Genomic DNA, 19,277 nt, shown 5'->3' on the forward strand with positions numbered 1-19,277 from the left:
TTCGATCCCCACCACCCTGATGTCTATATTTTGAGTTTTGCATGTTCTCCCCATGGTCGCGTGGATTCTTCTCTGGGTACTCTGGTTGTTTTCCTCCACGTTAAGATGGCTGCTATAAATTTCCATGTGATAAGCCACTTTATTAGGCTATCATTTGTGGCCAGGTTTCATAGCTCAAATCAAATAAAAAAATATTTTATAGTTTATTACCCCCTTCTAATGCTTATTGATTTTCAAAGCCAATTAAACCGCGATAGAAATATCTTGAGAAAAGAAAATAATATGCAATCGGTTTATGATGAAAAGGGTTTAAAACTTGGCAGCCTGCCATTAAAATAGGTAGGGTTGGCAAAATTGAAGTATTTCCTCAACAAGCCTGCCTCTTCTCATGAAACCCAGAAGGTTGAAACCATTCCACAGTTTGCGTGCTTAAATAAATGATGCTGTGTAAGTGCAGAAGGCCAATAAGGCAAACCATTTTATTATTAAAGTATAAGAGATGAATGGAAATCGATTATATGTTTTATTACCTGTAAATGCTCCTCAAGAGCTGTTAAATGAGTTTTTTTATGGATATAATACAAAGCAAAGAAATAATGCAAAGCATTATATACAAGTGGTTTGGTGGGAGGTGGTTTGGTGGATTGAGGGTCAGAGCACTGAGGTGGTATCGCTGTGGTCCTGGGTTTGAATCCAGGCAGCCACCCATGATTAAAACCAGATCCTCAGGTGCGGAGGGCTGAGGTCAGAACTGAAGACTGTGCCAAAAAAAACACCGTCATTTTTTGGGGTTTCTCACTAATTAGGCTAAATTTCAACTTGAAACCTGAATTAGAACCCAGGATCTAAGTGCCCTGAACTCTCAGTCACCTCCCTCCTTTTTGTACGTGAGTGACTTTTTGCCACGGGCCTGTTCTGCTCAGGGTGCGTAGCTCGCTCTCCCTGCTGTGCCTCTGGCGAGGCGAGTGAAGTGGGCATGTTCTGGTCCACCCTACGCAAGGCCTGCTTCATCATCGTGGAGCATAACTGGTTTGAGACGTTCATCATCTTCATGATCTTGCTAAGCAGCGGTGTCTTGGTGAGTATCCAGGCCAGTTGGAAGCACACTCCAAGATTCATGCCGATTGATGTTCATGCGGGTACCAATCCTTTCGGCTGGTCTCTCCCCTGCTTGTGTTGAATTAGGTGGCTTGTGGTATTTGGAAGATGGGGAAAGCTGGTTGAAGAGTACAGCATTTGTGACCTGACTTGTGTAGCTATTTTGGCTGTGATTTTTACACTTTTGGCAGAGCCTTTATCTCCTGGTGTCTGCAGGCCTTTGTGTGGAAAGGGTTAAATAATATTTGACATGAATTAGGCCGTATCAGCCTTCGTAGGTAACAACACTTGCCAGAACAGTCTGTTGAAGGCTATATGCGATATATTTGTGCATGTGTGTTTGTGACCCGTGTAGGCGTTTGAAGACGTCTACATCGATAAGAGGAAGACGATAAAGATAGTGCTCGAATATGCCGACAAGGTGTTCACCTACGTGTTCATCCTGGAGATGCTGCTCAAGTGGCTGGCGTACGGATTGCAGAAATACTTCACCAACATGTGGTGCTGGCTCGACTTCTTAATCGTAGGGGTACGTGCTGCTATCCCCACCAGCCCCCCAACCCCAACCCCCCGCCCCCCCCTCCTAGCACTGTGTTTTTATCTTCTTGCTGCTCACCAGCTTTCCAATTGCTGTATTTCTTAAATAAAGTGGTGCAGTTGGTCACGCGCTGCTCAAATCAACTCGGCCACCTGAGTTTGATTTTCAGCCGCGGCGAGCGTCAGTGACGAGAATTCACAGGACCCCTCCCCTCATCCCACCGTTCACCAGCCTTTCTCTGGCCAGCGTAGTAAAGTACAGTGGTACCTCGGAGATCGAACTTTATTCGTTCCAAAACCGTGTTCGAACACCGAATCAATTTTCCCCATAAGAATGAATGGCAATAGCATTAATTGGTTCCCCACCCCAAGGATGCTCCTATCATGGCCCATTTTTACACAAATTTTACAATATTAAAATACAGTACAGTACATAAAAGCGTACAAAAAACAAGAAACACAGTTATAATTAATAGAATAAATGAACATTGAACTTCACTTTACCTGTAGTAAGGAGAGTGGGTGGCTTGAGTAGAAGGTGTTTTGCGGGTCTGCACTGGGCGAGAGCTACGCGTCATTCGCCTTTGTCTCGGTTGCCCCGGCTACGCGTCTCGGTCGCCCTGGTTACGCGTCTCGGTCGCCATGGCTACGCGTCTCGGTCGCCATGGCTACGCGTCTCGGTCGCCATGGCTACGCGTCTCGGCCCATACAGGTTCTTTCAAGTTGTTCGACCTCCGAATTTTTGTTCGATGTCCGGGGCCAAAAAATGGTCGAAAATTTTGTTCGATCACTGAATTGTTCGAGTTCTGGGGCGTTCGATCTCCGAGGTTCTATTATATAGTCAAACAAACCCCCCCCCCCCCTGGCAAAATATGCCTTCATCCAGCAATGGACTGATAAAGGTTTGTACAATTCAAATGTTTGCAACGGACGGATACAAATGTACGTGTCCTTTAAAGTACGTGGAATAAGGGCATCCAGGATGCACACAATGAGTTTTTTTTAAGTTAAAACAAGTTATCAATTTCATTAAAATACAGAAGGTTTACACTCGGCACACTCCTGTTACACTAATTCAATGAAAAGAGTATCCCACCCGAGGACGATTGCTTGTGTGGCGATCGAAACGTCGTGATCTATTATATTTTCTACCTACGTGACTTTACCAGAAGAACCAAAGAGTACATATTCTGAATGCACACTTGTATCAGGATGTTGCACAGAGAGCACGCGGTACTATTAAGGTGAGATTCTGTTTCACGCGCACGACGATACGTTCAGGGGTTAGACGCCAGTGCCGGGGTCTGCTCGCGGTGAGAGGGCTTCAGGAGAGAGTTTGCGTCGCTTTGCTTTTTGTCCTCCGTTGAAGGAGCATACACGATGCCCAGGGGGGCCAGGAGGGAAACAATTCCACGTCGAAAATTGATAACTTACACAATGTATCGGCATAAAAGCAAGACATTTTCACGAAAATAAGTTGAGATGATCCTGCGACTACCCCAATGGCAACCCAGCGACTGATGCGGCGAGCTGAAAAGGGAAAATTGAACGTTGCGAAATCAGTCAGTTCACCTGTGTGTAAATTGAATTTGTGTATGGAACAGTAATTCTTCTCTTGATTTCCTTTGTATTTGCACGGAGTTCTTTCAAACACTAAGTACCTATATGGCTATTTGAATGTGCTTGCCAATTTCGTTAAATTATTACTTATTTACCCAAGAAATCCACACCGAATCCAAATATTCTTAAGATGGTACAGCATTGGGGATGTTTGGCCAACACCAATTACATCGCATGTCTTTAGCTATGGGAGGAAACCAGAGAACCCAGAGAAAACCCATGCAGAACAAGGGGAGAACATATACAAACTTTACACAGAGAGGTACCCAAGTCAGGATTCGAACGAGGGTCCTTCTTGCTGTGAAGGCACCACTGTGCTCGGTATGCCACCCTGAAGGCACAGTGGAAGCGAGTGAAAATATGCAGGATGCATTTACCGGACATGTACATCCCATGACCTAATTCATTTTTTTTCTCTGCGGCGGAGCCGATGTTTGCGGACAATTTATGCCCGCGCAATTGTTGCCGCAGCCATAGAATACGGGCACTCGACCCGTCGGTGGTGTCCCTTCTCGTCTGAACACACTTTCCCGTCGTGCGCAGGTGTCCGTGACATCGCTCGTTGCCACGTTGCTCAAGTACGATCAGCTCAGTGCCATCAAAGCTCTGAGGACCGTCCGGGCTCTCAGACCACTCAGAGCCTTATCAAGATTTGAGGGCATGAGGGTATGCTGTGTGCGCACAAAACGTCAGATTTGCATCACTGGATAGCGTATTTTTTATCTTTATGTATTAAAGTCCCTTACATTTTACATTTTACCTGGGTTAGTGCTGACAGTTCCCTGATGAATGCATGCCACGTGCTGCTGGAGATGCAGAAAATGGTGCTGTAGCTAAACCAGGTGGTACTATTTACATACTAGTGTCATAATCACCCAAATGTTCATTTGACCTAATAATACAATTTTAACGGTGTTTACAAGTAATGTATCATAGCCACCATTTGTTACAGGAAAATAATATTGATGCTTTGTATGGTATTTTTTATTTCTATTGTGTTGATTTTGCATTCGTATTGTTTCGTTTCATTGTTGCAACTTTTATTTTGCTTCTTGGTGAGCTTATCTCTTGAGTTCCCACCTGGGTTAAAAAAGAAAAAAAAATAACTTGACATTTTTATGCCAACAACTAACAGCTCAGCGGTGAAATTTGCTCATGAAAGTTCCCATTAATATTTACATTCGAAGCCATTCGCAAAAAAAAATATCGCCCAAGTTTATACCGCCGACCGAAAAGAGTGCTGTGCGCTCCACAATTAACACCCGCACCTGCGCCGCTGTTTGACGCATTCTGCCGTGGCAGGCCCAGGTGTGGGTGGCGGGGTTTATTGTGCAGAGAAAAGTTAACCATTTCCCTGGAGGGGCTAGAGAGAGATAATGGAGCCTTCTAACCTGCCACCTGCCACTCGGCTTGCTCCTCTTCCCTCCTGGCGTTGCCGCTGGGCGCGCGCGCATCCAGGTCGTGGTGAACGCGCTGATCGGGGCATTCCCGTCCATCGTCAACGTCCTCCTCGTGTGCCTCATCTTCTGGCTCATCTTCAGCATCATGGGCGTCGACCTCTTCAAGGGGAAATTCTACAAGTGCGTCAACAAGACCGACATGAAGATTTGTAACAGCTCGGTCGTCAGAAACAAGAATGAATGCGACGTGAATGCCTCGCAGGATTGGGTTAACATGCCCGTTAATTTCGACAACGTGGCCACGGGGTACCTGGCTTTGCTGCAAGTTGTAAGTTGATGCATTATGCACAAAATGTTTCTTCATTCATGTGTACATATATGATCACTTTTTTCTATCCGTGCATGCCTTGTTCAGCATTTCCACAACCATTGGAAAAGCAGACCCTGAGGTGTGCCACGCTGTTTCAGGAACGGTCCAGCATTTGGTCGTCCCTTATCCAAATGCTTAAAGAGCTCTGCCCTTCCCTCCCTCTGCCCCTCACCCTCCCTTTGCAGCTGGAAGGAAGTGATCGCACTGTTTATTTTTTTTTTAACAAAACAAGGGGTTAACGTATTCCTGTGGTTAGGTTGTGCTATCCTCGGCAAATATTTATATTTTAAACAGCACTCGGCGCTCAAATTGACCTCAGATAAATGCAGCTGCCCACGCGCCTCCCTTTTCTAATTGACCCCCATGAGGCAGCACGGCTGTTGTGGCGAGTCTGGCGTGGGCCAACGTCTGTCGTGGGCCAACGTCTGGCGTGGCCCAACGTCTGTCGTGGGCCAACGTCTGGCGTGGGCCACAACGTGTGCGGTGTCCCCCCCCATGCAGCCCACTTTGAAGCAGGCTTGCACCGCTCAGTGTGGGCCGGCTTGTATTGGCGGCTCGCTTTTAAGAGGTCGTTGGCACATGGCACACGTCACCCCGTGAGAATGTGTGCGTTCTCATTGTCCAATTAGATGCAGCAGTGGTTTGCGCAATGCCCTATGGCCAGGTGACTGTAGAGTTCGATTCCTGAGCTATGGCGAGGCCAGAGAGCTGACAAGAGATATGAAGTGCACTTTACACTCTGGGGGCTTGACAGTTGCATTCTCCTGCTCTTACTCGCTCTCGCTCTCTCGCTCTGGCTTCTCTTTAAGTATTTTGCAGGACCATTGTCCCAAATGTCACCTAATTACATGTCTTTTTTACATTTAATGCAGTGTTATTGAAAAATGTTTTGTTATTTGTGCTTGTGCTCGACTGCCAATGCAGTACAATCACCAAATCAATGTGTTTACAATGGGAGGCATGATTGCTCGTTTATGCCCAGCTATAGCAAAGCGATTGGGGGGGGGGGGGGGTCATAGGGTGCATTTGCATGTGGGTGAGGAGCGTTTGCACGTGAGTGAGGAGTGTTTCCACGTGGATGAGGAGTGTTTGCACGTGGGTGAGGAGTGTTTCCACGTGGATGAGGAGTGTTTGCACGTGAGTGAGGAGTGTTTACACGTGGGTGAGGAGTGTTTGCACGTGGGTGAGGAGTGTTTGCACGTGGGTGAGGAGTGTTTGCACGTGGGTGAGGAGTGTTTGCACGTGGGTGAGGAGTGTTTGCACGTGAATGAGGAGTGTTTGCACGTGAGTGAGGAGTGTTTACACGTGGGTGAGGAGTGGTTGCACGTGGATGAGGAGTGGTTGCACGTGGATGAGGAGTGTTTGCACGTGGGTGAGGAGTGTTTGCACGTGGGTGAGGAGTGTTTCCACGTGGATGAGGAGTGTTTGCACGTGGGTGAGGAGTGTTTGCACGTGGGTGAGGAGTGTTTGCACGTGGGTGAAGAGTGTTTACACGTGGGTGAGGAGTGCTTGCACGTGGGTGAGGAGTGGTTTTACGTGGGTGAGGTGTGTTTCCACGTGGGTGAGGAGTGTTTGCACGTGGGTGAGGAGTGTTTGCACGTAGGTGAGGAGTGTTTGCACGTGGGTGAGGAGTGTTTGCACATGGGTGAGGAGTGTTTGCATGTGGGTGAGGAGTGTTTGCACCTGGATGAGGAGTGTTTGCTGTGGATAGCGTGCATTTTCTATCGTTTGCTTCGCGTCTGTTAATGTGTCTGCCTAATGGTGGGGGTTGGAGATTGGCAAAGCGACGTACAATGTTCCTGCATTGGCGGGTTAGCATTGGTCGGGGCTGAAACGCATGCAACTTAAACATCTCTGTGTTAATGTCCTCACCCACAGTCATGCCTAGGGTTCGATAGCATATGTACACACTCCCCTCTCCATCGCTCTACACTAAATCATAACCCTAACATCCACTGCAGTTGTTTATTTAAGTCTCGCTCTGGCGGTGGTATTGAAATCAAGTAAATTTTCTCAGATAATCCGGAACATTCGATGCTACTCGCATTTTTTCAAATCTCCCTCCACGTAGAGAGAGAGCCCCGTGAATTAGCACGACTTACAGTACGGAAGAAGAAAAAAAAAGAACGCCTCATTTTTCATCCTTTAAAATGTTAATTCTCTCTTGATACAATTTCCCCAACCTTCTGAGGACATTGACAGCAGCGCTGACAGAAGAGAAATGCCCCACGTACGTGGCGTGGGAGCGACTGATCAACTTACCTATGCGTGCGCGTGTTTCTTTCTGCGTTTGCTCTTGCATACGTAGGCTACTTTCAAGGGGTGGATAGACATCATGTCTGCTGCAGTTGATGCCACCAAGAAGATAAGTCATTTTCTATAAATCTTGTGTCTGTTGTGCATAAAATGACTTTTGACCCCAATGTTTGCACCTGAAGCAGCCTCTATGACCAGTCGTGATACATTTCGATTCACTACAGAGCCACTTACCAATCACTGGATGATGCTTAAACTACGTATGTTTAAATTACGGTATATGTTAATTTCAGGGCTTAATTTCACTGGGTCTGCCCGTGTCGGTGGCCTGGACAATGTTTCCTCACCCGGCACACGACTTTTGGCAGACCTGACGTTATGGCTGTGCTTCTTCGTCACGTTCCTTCCAAATTCGAACAGCAACCTGGGAAATATTTCACGAGATATTAAAGGCCGTGTTGATACGCATGCGTTACATTTCTCATGGAGATGCTTAACAGCCCTTGACGATGCGAACGTTTTTATCCGTAGTTCAGTATTTGAACCTTATGACAGGACCCCGGGGTCCCGAATAAACGAAAGGCAAAGTACAAATTTATTTATTTATTTTTGGCGACTCCGTCCCACCGCGCACGTAAACGCCGCGACCCACCCGGCGTGGATCGTTCTGTTGTCGTGTCGTGTCCAAGCGCAGCGAGGACGAATGCGCAGAAGAGCTGAACAAGCGAATGCACTCACTCCATGCTCGGGTATGGGCAGGATCATAACAAGTCTTATCCAAAGCTGCTCAAACTGCCTACACGACTTAAGTCCTTTATTTGTCATAACGGTATGCATAATAACACAGTGAAACTGCTCTTCATTATTATTTGTCACCTACCGATGTCTGCAGGCAGGATCAATTGATGACAATCCTATTACCTGCAGATATTTAACTGATGAGATGCGTTTCGCCGTTAATTTCTCCTGTTTGATTATAATACTTCTCTTGTCCGTATGCATTTGTGCAGATAGTTTTTTTTGCGGTTAAGCCATAGTCCCCACATACCGCTTGTATCAATGCGGATAAGAGGAGCGATAACCCACGATTCTGTAGAGTAACATTGGTATAAACGCTTGTTACAATATGAACAGCGCATTTAAAACGTGTACTATTTTATGTACTGTTTACAAAGTGTGTTCACAAATCCACACTGAGAAACACGATGATTGACAGAGGGGTGTAAATTATTTTTTCGATACTGTATTTAAATAGAGCTACTGCAGGAAAGTAGTTTTCATCTTTGGTTCTTACGGTAAAGTCACGTAGAATGAGAATAAAATAATAAAATAAAATAAGACAATAAAATTCTCACGACGTTTCAGCCACAACACAAGTAACCTTCATCAGGTGAAAGAACAGAACTGTCGGGACGACAGTTCTACGTGACTTTACCGAAAGAACCAAAGAAGATGAATCCTTGCAGTCACGAAAGCTTTAAATCGAAATTTAAGTAGTTTTCAGTTTTAAAGGCATAGTTTAACAAGACAACACTTGCCACCATCCTTCAAACCCATTGGTGAAAAAAGAGCAAAGTGTTTATTTACATAATAATATGTTTATGCGAGAGCCGGGGCTTATGGTACCCCGGGGTCCCATACCATAAGGTTAATTTACATATGTGTTGATATGTGGTAACTGTCAGTGCAACATTTCATAACCTTGATCTCAATGTCTCGTTCCGCACAGTACGATGAACAGCCTAAGTTTGAGGAAAACAAATACAGTTACGGTTTCTTTGTCTTCTTCATTACTTTTGGAGCATTTTTCATCCTCAACCTTTTCATTGGTGTCATCATTGATAACTTCAACCAGCAAAAGAAAAAGATAGGTATCTTCACATCTTGTTTTATTCCACAAGCATCAACATTCACATTTCCATATGTTGAACATTAATGTTTTGCTTTGCGTGCATGCTAGACTCACCAGACGTGTGGTCGATTTTGTGGATGTTCATGGTTACTGGAAATAATGTAATGTGAAAAGCTGTATTTACGACTCCAAGCATTAAATCCACCATTAATTGAGAACATTACATATAATACATGTTTGTTATTTAAAACCCGCCATATTACATTCACACTTTCAGTTTTAAGTGGACCAATTTACAACTTTATTTACATAATGACACAGTATTTTATTTTCACAAGTCATTAGTTCATATTTCTGTTATGTTATTTATTGGCCTAACATCACGGTAGGCAGATACACATTTTTGTCAATTGCAGTGAGAGGAGATAAATGTACAACATGAATGCCACATGTTTTGGTGCATTACATAGGAGGGGAAGATATATTCTTGACAGAAGAACAAAGGAAATTCCACAGTGCAATGAAGAAACTCCGCTCAAAGAAACCACAAAAGCCTGTGCCTAGGCCGCATGTAAGTACCAGTCTCCTCCTTTTCATTAGTAGGCGCCACTGCTAAATGTGAGGCTCATTTATGGTAACATTCCAGTATTGCGAAAGGTATTGAATGCAGATGTATTTACTGAACTTCAGTCGCTCGCAAGGATGCATCGACGACACCTTTCTGCATACACTTATTATTTTTTAAAGATATACTCGCTCAATGCGTCAACATATTTGTAATGACAGCTGTGTTATTTTTTCTTCCCAAAAAAGAGGTTATAATTTAAACATGACAACATGCTCTGGGTTATTTCAGCATTGGAAAGTAAAATTATTATTTTCTAGTGTATTCGCCAGCATTGGGTTCAAACTACACTTGGATTGGTGACACCCGATCTGGTCATTGACCAGGACTATACCTTATTGTAACAGAGATAATATTTAAAAAAAACAGAACAGCGGGGACAAATCCTGAAATATCAATGCTCCCGTCTCGTGTGGTGTCCATTCGGCGCGCAGAATAAGCTACAAAATCTTGCCTACGACCTGGTGGGCACCCAGGCCTTTGACGTGACCATCATGGCGCTCATTTGCCTTAATATGCTGGTCATGATGATCGAGACCGACAGCCAGAGCGAGGACATGGAGAACGCCCTCCACTACATCAACATCATCTTCATCGCGATGTTCAGCGCCGAGTGCCTGCTCAAGCTCTTTGCCCTGCGACATTACTACTTCAAGTTTGCGTGGAACATTTTCGACATTGTCGTCATCGTCATGTCCTTTGTGGGTGAGGAGATGGTTGGCCTCTTTTGAGTGTTTTTTTTTCCCGTGTACGATGTATTATTTACGACAATCGGACGCTAATGCTGTGAGACGCTGCAATGCACTGCCAAGAGAAAGAAAAAAAACCTTCAGATGGAGAAATTGATTTGGTCGGCCTTGGGTGAAGACTGAAATGTAGACCACGAGAACGGGATTGATTTGCACAGCAGTAGCTGTGAATTAAACCAGTTTATATGATATACCCTTTCCTCTTTAATTGCTCGACGTGTACCAATTAATTTGGAAGATTATAAGGATGCACAATTGGCAACGGTTGACCTCAATGTTCGCACGCTATCAAGTGTTTTTGATAGCTATTCACGTTAGTTTTTTTTTTTGGAACGTCATCCAGTTGTAAATTGTGATGAGCAATCATAAAGAGGCCCCAAAAACATCTGTTGCATTCCTTTACACGTCACAACTGCACTTTACATTTAAGGCAATTGATTCGATTGTGGTTAAAACGGTTTTCTTATATGTTTTCCAATTTAGGAAATGGATTACGATTTGGTTATGCAGACTCCAATTGTCACCGTTTCGTAACACTATCTGTAATGCAGTTCTGTATCGCTGCTACAAAGCCTGAGCGCAAATTTCCTGTTCACCGGTCCTGGCCACCCCACCCAAACTCGCCGTCTTACCGGACCTTCACTGACTAGCGTTGTGAAGATGTCAAAATAACTCGCACTGCAAACACATCTTGGGGAGGCCATCGTCCAGCAGTGTATTGACAAAAAGGCTATACATTATTGCTGTTATCACTTTAACATGCCAATGCAACAGAAATGGCAGTAAAATGTCTTGAGTTTTTTGCGTGGCTCAAAGAGCCCTTGGGTGTTTGACATCGTCTCTTTTGTGCTTTGGGGATAATCTAATCGTCCTCGTAAATCACCAGTCAGTGCAAATGTACCGACCGACCACCATGCACTCCACACCAAGTGGAGAACGCGTCTTGCAATTTAGTAATCTGCCACTTCCCAACGTTTCCGTAATGAAATCACTGTGATTTGATGCTTTCTTGACTGCAGGAATTACTCTTTGGTTCTTGTAAAGTCTCTCTGCTTGTGTGTCTGTCCGTGCGTCTCCGTGTCTGTGTTTTGTCTCTCTCTCACATTTAGTTCTACCTGATGACGATTGCTTGTGTTGCAATCGAAACGTTTTCCATTATTTAATTTGTTTTCTTTCTACGTGACTTTACCGAAAGAACCAAAGAGGAATCACTGTGGTTGTAATGTGCCCTGCTCATCGACTCTTTGAAAGTAGTTCACATTTTCCTCGTATCATTTTGCATTCTGAGCAATGTGATGATGTAAATTAAGTATGAGGTGCCATTAATTTCTTGGGGGAGGGCAGGAAGGGAGTTGGAAACCTGAATTGGTCGTGCTTTGGCACAAAATCAAAACAAGTCCTACAATGTGATTCAGTTGGAATAAACTGCTCAACGGCTTGGATGATAATACTATCAAATGTGATTAAAATATTTTACCCTGCATCATGTATCAATTGCGCCAATGAAGCAACATTTCACTTCAACACGGAGTACAAATTCTGGCAACAGCACAGTACCTGAATGAGAATCTGGAAGTTTGTACTCTTTAATCTTGGTTGAAAGTCTGCTTAGACCATCAACTCCCCCCCAAGGTAAACATGGGGGTTAAATTGTTGAACTTTATTTTTTTAAACGTGCACCAATTAAACGGGTTTTTTTTTTATCTAGAAGCATGACACGTTTAATAACTCACTTCTCCAGCCCCCTTTGTTTTGACCGGTTTCACACCGAAGCTGACAGCAAGCGAGTGAATGCCTCCCGACCAGCCATCTCGTATACACAGCTGCGATGTGTTTTGTGTTGGGGGTCACCCTTTCAGGAATGGGGCTTGCCGAGACCATGAAGAATTTTTTCTTTGAGCCCACGCTCATCCGCGTGGTTCGGCTCGCCCGGATTGGGCGCGTGCTCCGTCTGGTCCGCGGCGCACAGGGGATCCGCACCCTCCTGCTGGCGCTGCTCATGTCGCTGCCGGCGCTCTTCAACATCGGCCTGCTCCTCTTCCTCGTCATGTACATCTTCTCCATCTTCGGCATGTCCAACTTCGGATACCTGCAGCACAAGGCCGGCATCAACGACATGTTCAACTTCGAGACGTTCGGCGGGGCCATGCTTTGCCTCTTCCAGATCACGACGTCGGCCGGCTGGGACGGGCTGCTGGCGCCGACGTTCCCGCTCAACTGCGACCGCACCTTCAAGCACCCGGGCACGTCAGTCGAGAGCAACTGCGGCAACACCTCCTTCGGCGTGGCGTTCTACGTCAGCTACATCATCATCTCCTTCCTCATCGTCGTCAACATGTACATCGCCGTCATCCTCGAGAACTTCGCCATCGCCACGCAGGAGAGCACCGAGCCCCTGAGCGAGGACGACTTCGAGGCCTTCTATGAGGTGTGGGGCAAGTTCGACCCCACGGTGACGCAGTTCATAGCCTACAAAGATCTCTCTGTCTTTCTGGACTCTCTGGATGATCCGCTACGCGTGCCCAAACCCAACCATCTGGCGATCGCCGCCCTCGACCTGCCCATCGTGGCCGGTGACCGCATCCACTGCCTGGAGGTTCTGTTTTCTCTCACCAAGCGCGTGCTGGGGGAGGGCGAAGGCATGGACGCGATGCGCCTGCAGATGGAGGAGCGCTTCATGGACAGCGGCTCCGGTAACGGCACGCTCACACCCATCACGAGCACGCTGAGGCGCTGGCAGGAGGAGCTGGCGGCCATCAAGATCCAGCGCGCGTTCAGGAACCGGCTCACCAACAGAAAGCCCTCGCCCACGCTGCAGAGAGGTTCCAGCTTGGCCAGGGCCAGGGGTTCCGACGGGATGATGGTGCCCGCCGCCGCCGGCGCCGCCGCCGTCGCCCCAATCATCAACGCCCCGCAAGATTACGTCGGCAATACGGGCAACGAGAAGGTGAAGATTATCGTTACACTGCCTTCTTTCTCGTCAGGAGATAACATTGTATGTGCGGATGTGAATTGTGCCGACAATGGTGGGAAACTTTCGTGAAGGGATTTTCTTTTTTGCGTCACTCGTTGAGGCTGGGTCTCCTTGTTCCGTTAGTGGGACCTCAGAAAAGGGCTCTCAATGACGAAGTGTGATTGAATGACACGTTTGCTTTAAAGGTTTTAAGTAAATATTAACTGGGGATACAGCAAACGAGAAGCAAATCGACCATATTATTACAAAGCTCAAAATAAACATTAGCGGCATTGCAGAGAAGATTACAAAGTAAATATCGTCCAATTGCGAGAAACTTTTAAAATTATCTAAATATTACCGGAGACGTTTTTTTTTTACGTGTATGAAACCTTTCCTGAAATCCTTCACCTCTAAAAGTGTCTAACTTAAATTCATATTCTGTTTGGTAATTCCCAAATAATAGACACTTGCCAAATAATACATTAACCAGTGAAATATTTATTTGATGCACTTGTGTATCCAGTTACATAATTCAGATAAAAGCACAGCCATGAGCATGGCATGTCAAGACAAATTGCATACTTCCAGTAAATATGCATGGTATATATATGCAAAGGGCATACTTTTCAAAGGTGTGTTATGCATGTTATTTGTATATAAGCTATAAACAGTATACAATAAATAACACACGAAAAAGGTTCCTTCGGTAATTTTCTAAGTTCCTAAACACAATATACAGCGCCGTAAAGCGGATAAAACATTTATCATTAATATTTGGGAAAATGTGTCGCTAAACTGGAGCTGCTATGTGTCTGCTTGGTTAACGACAGTCTGATAACCCTTCCCAAACTCTATTGCTGTTTGCTTTAAGTGATATGATAACTTTTTTTTTGCATCAAAGTGAATGGAACTCATAAAGGAGCAACGCGACTGTTGTTGCATGACCAAGCCTTTTGCAGCACAGATGCCGAACATTCTTTAGCGTATGAAGAAGAGCAGCACGCAGCCAGATATTTTATTTTGCCGAATGATAAAACGGCTCTCGCACTGTAATTCACCAGAAGAGCTCTACGTTGGCTTCACGAGCGAAGATTTTCATCACGAGGCCGAATGGGTTCACGTCCTATGGCTGAATGGGGTGGTGAGAGACAAGACTGTAACTTTACACGTTTTGATGTTGTTATCCATCCGACGGTCGCGTCAGTGTGGCTCGGCATTGTCTAACGGAGTTCCACGACACATGACTGTTGGAATATTTTTTTCTTTCTATAGGAATATATAAAGGTCTCCTCTTTTTTTTACAAAAATATATATCTGAATGTCCTTAAATAATTATTTGGATTCTGGGATTTTTTTTTTGTACTCGGATCTGTATCTACTCTCTTTGAGTGCCTATGTTTTTAAATGTATTCCACATTTTACGTTCCGGAAAAAATTGCGAGGACCGTTTTGCTGCAATCATCGCATTTGAGCGTGCACGGGAGTGGCCCCATGGGCTGATGGGGTGCCCGTTTCACAACGTCTGCATTTTCTGTTGTTGCTTGCCAAAGTCAAAACCAAAGAGCCAGGCTATTGAGTCTTAGCGCGACTGCCAACTTTGCTGCATTCCATCAGGCGGTGGTTATCTTCATAGTTTGTACTTTGGATCGCTGCTTCACAAACCTGCGGTAAATGTTTTTTGTGGAGTTTTTTTTTCTTGCAACCAAACAATACGGCACTGTCTATTAGGCGAGTTCATGGTTATTTAACCAGGTGAGAGCTCAAGAGACCAGGAGAGCGTCATTCGCAAGTAACATGGGTGTGATGCTGAACACGGTGCTATCGAGGCTCCAAAAATATTGAACAGATTTAAATTATATACAGGGAATTAAATCAATTATATTGTTGTTTCACATCTCTAGCCAATTGTGTTTTTTTAACAAATTGTCTTAAGCTTTTTAGCTATTTACTTGTTTTTGTATGTCTCTTTTGCTTGTTACCTTAACCAGGGCATTGAAAGCGAACACAACACTACACAACTAAGCCACCCTACACGGCCAATCAGTAAAAAAAAAGTGTCACGTTGACAAAAGACAAATAGTTTACTATTTTAGCCCATCGGTGTGTTGAAGAGTGAATCCACAACATTTACAATTTTTGAGTACGACGTTTCGCTGGTAAGTACATCCAGCATCATCGGGCAATTCGCCAGAATGGTGAAGCCCTCCACTTGCTCCCGGTCTTAAATAGAGCAGCACGGTGACGTCATCATTTAACCCAATCAGAGGCGGAGAGGGGGGTTATTGTAATTATATAATAGATTAGTAGTCAGTTAATTGTTGTGATCAGAAATCAGTTGTAGATTAGTAATAGTAATGTGTATTATTTAATAACTGAACCCAAACACTATACCCAATCATATGTAGATTATATCTATTATATAAATACAATAACTCCCCCTCTCCGCCACTTCTAATTTCTGGCCATGTCGGGTGGTGAAGGGTTGCGACGCACTTATAAATAACGCGATCTAACCCAAAAACCTTTATTATGCATAATATTGGTCGCGAAAGCCTACGTGTTAAACTCAGCCACCCTGTGCAACAGATCTTAGATGAGTGATGCAGTTATACAATGGCCTGATGGATCTTGTGGGGTATATTTGTATGTATGTATGTTGAACTTCTTTCGATACGTAAGTAGCCAATATAGTTTCTCAAGTCTTAATACAGAGTAGATAACTCACACTGAACGCAGTGACTTTACAAAAAACCTGTTCTCTCCTTTGGTGACACCACTTATTTATTGCTAGTGGTTAATATAGCCAAATAGCATACTTGACATAATTTGGTAATATAAACAACCAAGTTAGTGGAAAATAATTGTTTTATTTTCATGTAAATGCCTGTTGTCGTTGCCTTCTCTGCCTACTCGATGTAAAATGCTTCCATGTCCTGTGTGAGAACAGTGTGTTACACAAGCTAAGCACCGTTGAGCCTGATTAGTCATTGGATGGGAGGCTACCAGCAAATGATCAGGTGTTGTAAGCTTGCGTTGCGAGGTCGCCAAATGATGGCAGTACAGCATTCGGTTCTTAAACAGTGTGGATATGTTAGTTGTATCCCTTTGTATGCGTGAGTTTTTGTCCGATACTTCAGCTTCCTCCCGTATGCCAAAAGTTGCAACGCAGGGCACAGTGTTTCAAATAAATGAATAAATACAAATCCCCTCTGTGTACCCGATTGGTGCGGGTAAGATGCTTGCAGTGATGGATAGATATCTGTGGAAGGGATGTTTCCGATTGAGATTGTTTTCGACACGTTAATAATTTAATAATTTAACGTGTCTTCATGCTGACAAAAGTTACACCGTGGCAACCACTTTTGGTGAGAAAAATCACTGATGTGATGCAACGTGACGTTTTTCATGACGTTTTACTTTTGGATAAATCTGAAACAACAAAAATGTTTGGCCTCATTTTCCAAAAAATAATGTGCTTAAAGTGCCATTGCATGACAGCTCCTGGCATATAATTAATTGGGGTCAGTGGCTGGACTCCAGCAGTTTGAGGTGGAGCTGCGTGCTCCTGGTTTCACTAGAGACACAGGCCAAGAGAGATACATAATTAATGAGTACTTATATCGTCAGCTTATTCACAGTAACCCTACAATCCACAAACACCTGGCACAGGGAATTTGCAACTACTTTTCCTGATGATCCTTCATATCTGTGCATTTACGTGCCACATGTTCATAGCACTGAATGTTTGTACATGTATTTACGTACAATAAACACAGACAAATACAAAGATCCTCCGTATAAACTTAAGAGACTGTTGGGGCAAGTGTTGTCAGCAAGCATCTATGAAGACCGGCACGGTACACGAAGGGGTAGGTGGCCAGCATCATGCCCGACCACCTTTGTCTCCCCAGTGGCGATGTTTACACACCGCACCAGGTACTCATTGGAGGTCGAGTCGACCTAGCGGAGGCCCAGTACCAGTTCAGCTATTCATCACTGGTGTTGGCCGTGAGTTGGTTACGAAACTGGGTCGCGGGGTTCATTGCGCAGCGCGCTAACCGCTACACTCCCACTCCACACTGTGTAACACATGCAGCAGGGTGGCGCAGTGGTAACACTGACACCTCGCAGCAAAAAGGGCCTGGGTTCAATCTCTGACTCGGGTCCCTTTTTGCGTCGAGTTTGTATGTTCTTTTCCCTGTTCATATTCTTGGTTCTTTCGGTAAAATAATAAAAATACAAAATACAATTTTATTGTTTTATCTTTTTATTATTTTATTGTTTCCCTTCTACGTGACTTTACCGAAAGAACCGATAATGTGAATCTCTGCAGTCACGAAAGCTTTAAATCAAAATTTGTTCCTCCCCTGTTCTGTATGCTTTTCCTCTAGGTTCTCTGGTTTCCTCACATAGCTAAAAAAAACCCATCACAATGCAACTTTCTTTTATTGCAAATTAATCATTTGGCATGACCGCAACAACACCCCCTACTACATACACTTGGCAGCAGCCTCCTACTAAACAGTCTTGAGAATTGTCATGGTTCAGGGTTGTGATTGAATTTAAAAATCACATTTGAGTTTAACGTTATGGTGAGTGTAGCAGCTGCAGAGGTCACGGGAATCCAATTACATACCACACACACACACGCTAGTGCAGTCGTGAAATATTGATATTTACACACGCGATTCGATGCAGGCATTCATAGCTTTAGAACTCGATTCTCAAGTCGATGCATCATTACAACCCTGTAATGTGATTTTCAGTTCACGTTCATTTTTGACAATACTTCGCAGATACGATATACCTTTTGTCATGTTATTTTGTTCCAAAAAACCCGGGTTTAAAACTACACTGGTAAACCAATTTGAGGGAAAAAAAGGTTCATCGGATTTATCCACAAAATGTGGAATTTGCGCGCTGAGAATGTTGGCATCCTCGAATATGTAGCGAGATAAAAATGGCAGTTAGCAATTCTACAGGCTGGCATGGGACAATACTGTTCTTGAACGCTGGAATAAATTAATTTATTTACATTACAAGCCACCTTCCATGTTGTTTTCGTGCAGACAAAGGTCATGTGTGATATGGGCTTTTTATGTGCATTTAAAATTCACTTAAATCATTAATGCCCCTAATGGTTGTCAAACACATTTAATGCGAAGCATGCAGCAACGCCATCTAATGACAAGTCTGTTGGATGGTAATGCTTTGGATGTGTTAACACATTGTATTGCGTACTGTGTTGCAAGCACTGCATAGAATGTTACACTATTATTATTACCGCCATATTATCTTCTGTCAGAATGGTGCGTTTTTGTTGAATAAAATTGCACTTCATTTGAAAATGGTTTTTACTTGCTTGCATTCTGACGGTTATTTTCTTCAAATGTCTTCCATAAAGATTGTTTGCCCAGGCAAATGCAATTCTCTCCCCCCATCCCCCTAGCCTATTTGAGTCTTTTTCAGAAGTTTGGGTCATTTAATTCATGGGGTGGAATTTGCGTTTTATTATTGTCATCTCGTTTGTATTCCTATTTATTTCTGTCTCATTTGCACAGTTTTGTTTGCTCCATAATCCAAAATTGAACATTGAAATAAAATTTGCGTATAATTTACAGGAATTGTATATAATCGATTCCCACACGTGCAATTTGACGCACGTATCTGGAACGTTAATGATACATTTTAATCAATGAATGGATACATTCTTACATGCCTAGTGCTTGTCTTAGAATATGTACGGTGAAGCAGTGTTAATCCGTTCACTTAAGCCCAGCAGATGCCTCGTGGTGAATTTGGCAGCTGAATTTC

The 19,277-nt window shown here is 44.1% G+C and overlaps 1 protein-coding gene across 4 annotated transcripts in view; it reads left to right on the top strand.

The window, feature by feature from the left end:
- LOC116948895 (sodium channel protein type 2 subunit alpha) overlaps positions 1-18,811 on the top strand; it is a 60,497-nt gene extending 41,686 nt beyond the window's left edge. For 3 of the 4 annotated variants that reach the window (XM_032966144.2, XM_032966125.2, XM_032966133.2), the window contains exons 19-27: positions 924-1,078; positions 1,454-1,627; positions 3,799-3,921; positions 4,714-4,983; positions 7,334-7,390; positions 9,014-9,152; positions 9,604-9,704; positions 10,193-10,463; positions 12,367-18,811. In XM_032966144.2, coding sequence (XP_032822035.2) covers positions 924-1,078; positions 1,454-1,627; positions 3,799-3,921; positions 4,714-4,983; positions 7,334-7,390; positions 9,014-9,152; positions 9,604-9,704; positions 10,193-10,463; positions 12,367-13,550 — 2,474 coding nt within the window. In that variant the 3' untranslated portion in view covers positions 13,551-18,811. Of the gene's footprint in view, positions 1-923; positions 1,079-1,453; positions 1,628-3,798; positions 3,922-4,713; positions 4,984-7,333; positions 7,395-9,013; positions 9,153-9,603; positions 9,705-10,192; positions 10,464-12,366 lie in introns of all 4 variants that reach the window. The other variant, XM_032966152.2, reaches the window with a different exon arrangement.
- The last annotated feature ends 466 nt before the right edge of the window (positions 18,812-19,277 follow it).

Source organism: Petromyzon marinus, chromosome 2 (assembly GCF_048934315.1).
Source record: "Petromyzon marinus isolate PM22_M1 ecotype Great Lakes invasive population chromosome 2, UKy_Petmar_22M1.pri1.0, whole genome shotgun sequence".
NCBI lineage: Eukaryota > Metazoa > Chordata > Hyperoartia > Petromyzontiformes > Petromyzontidae > Petromyzon > Petromyzon marinus.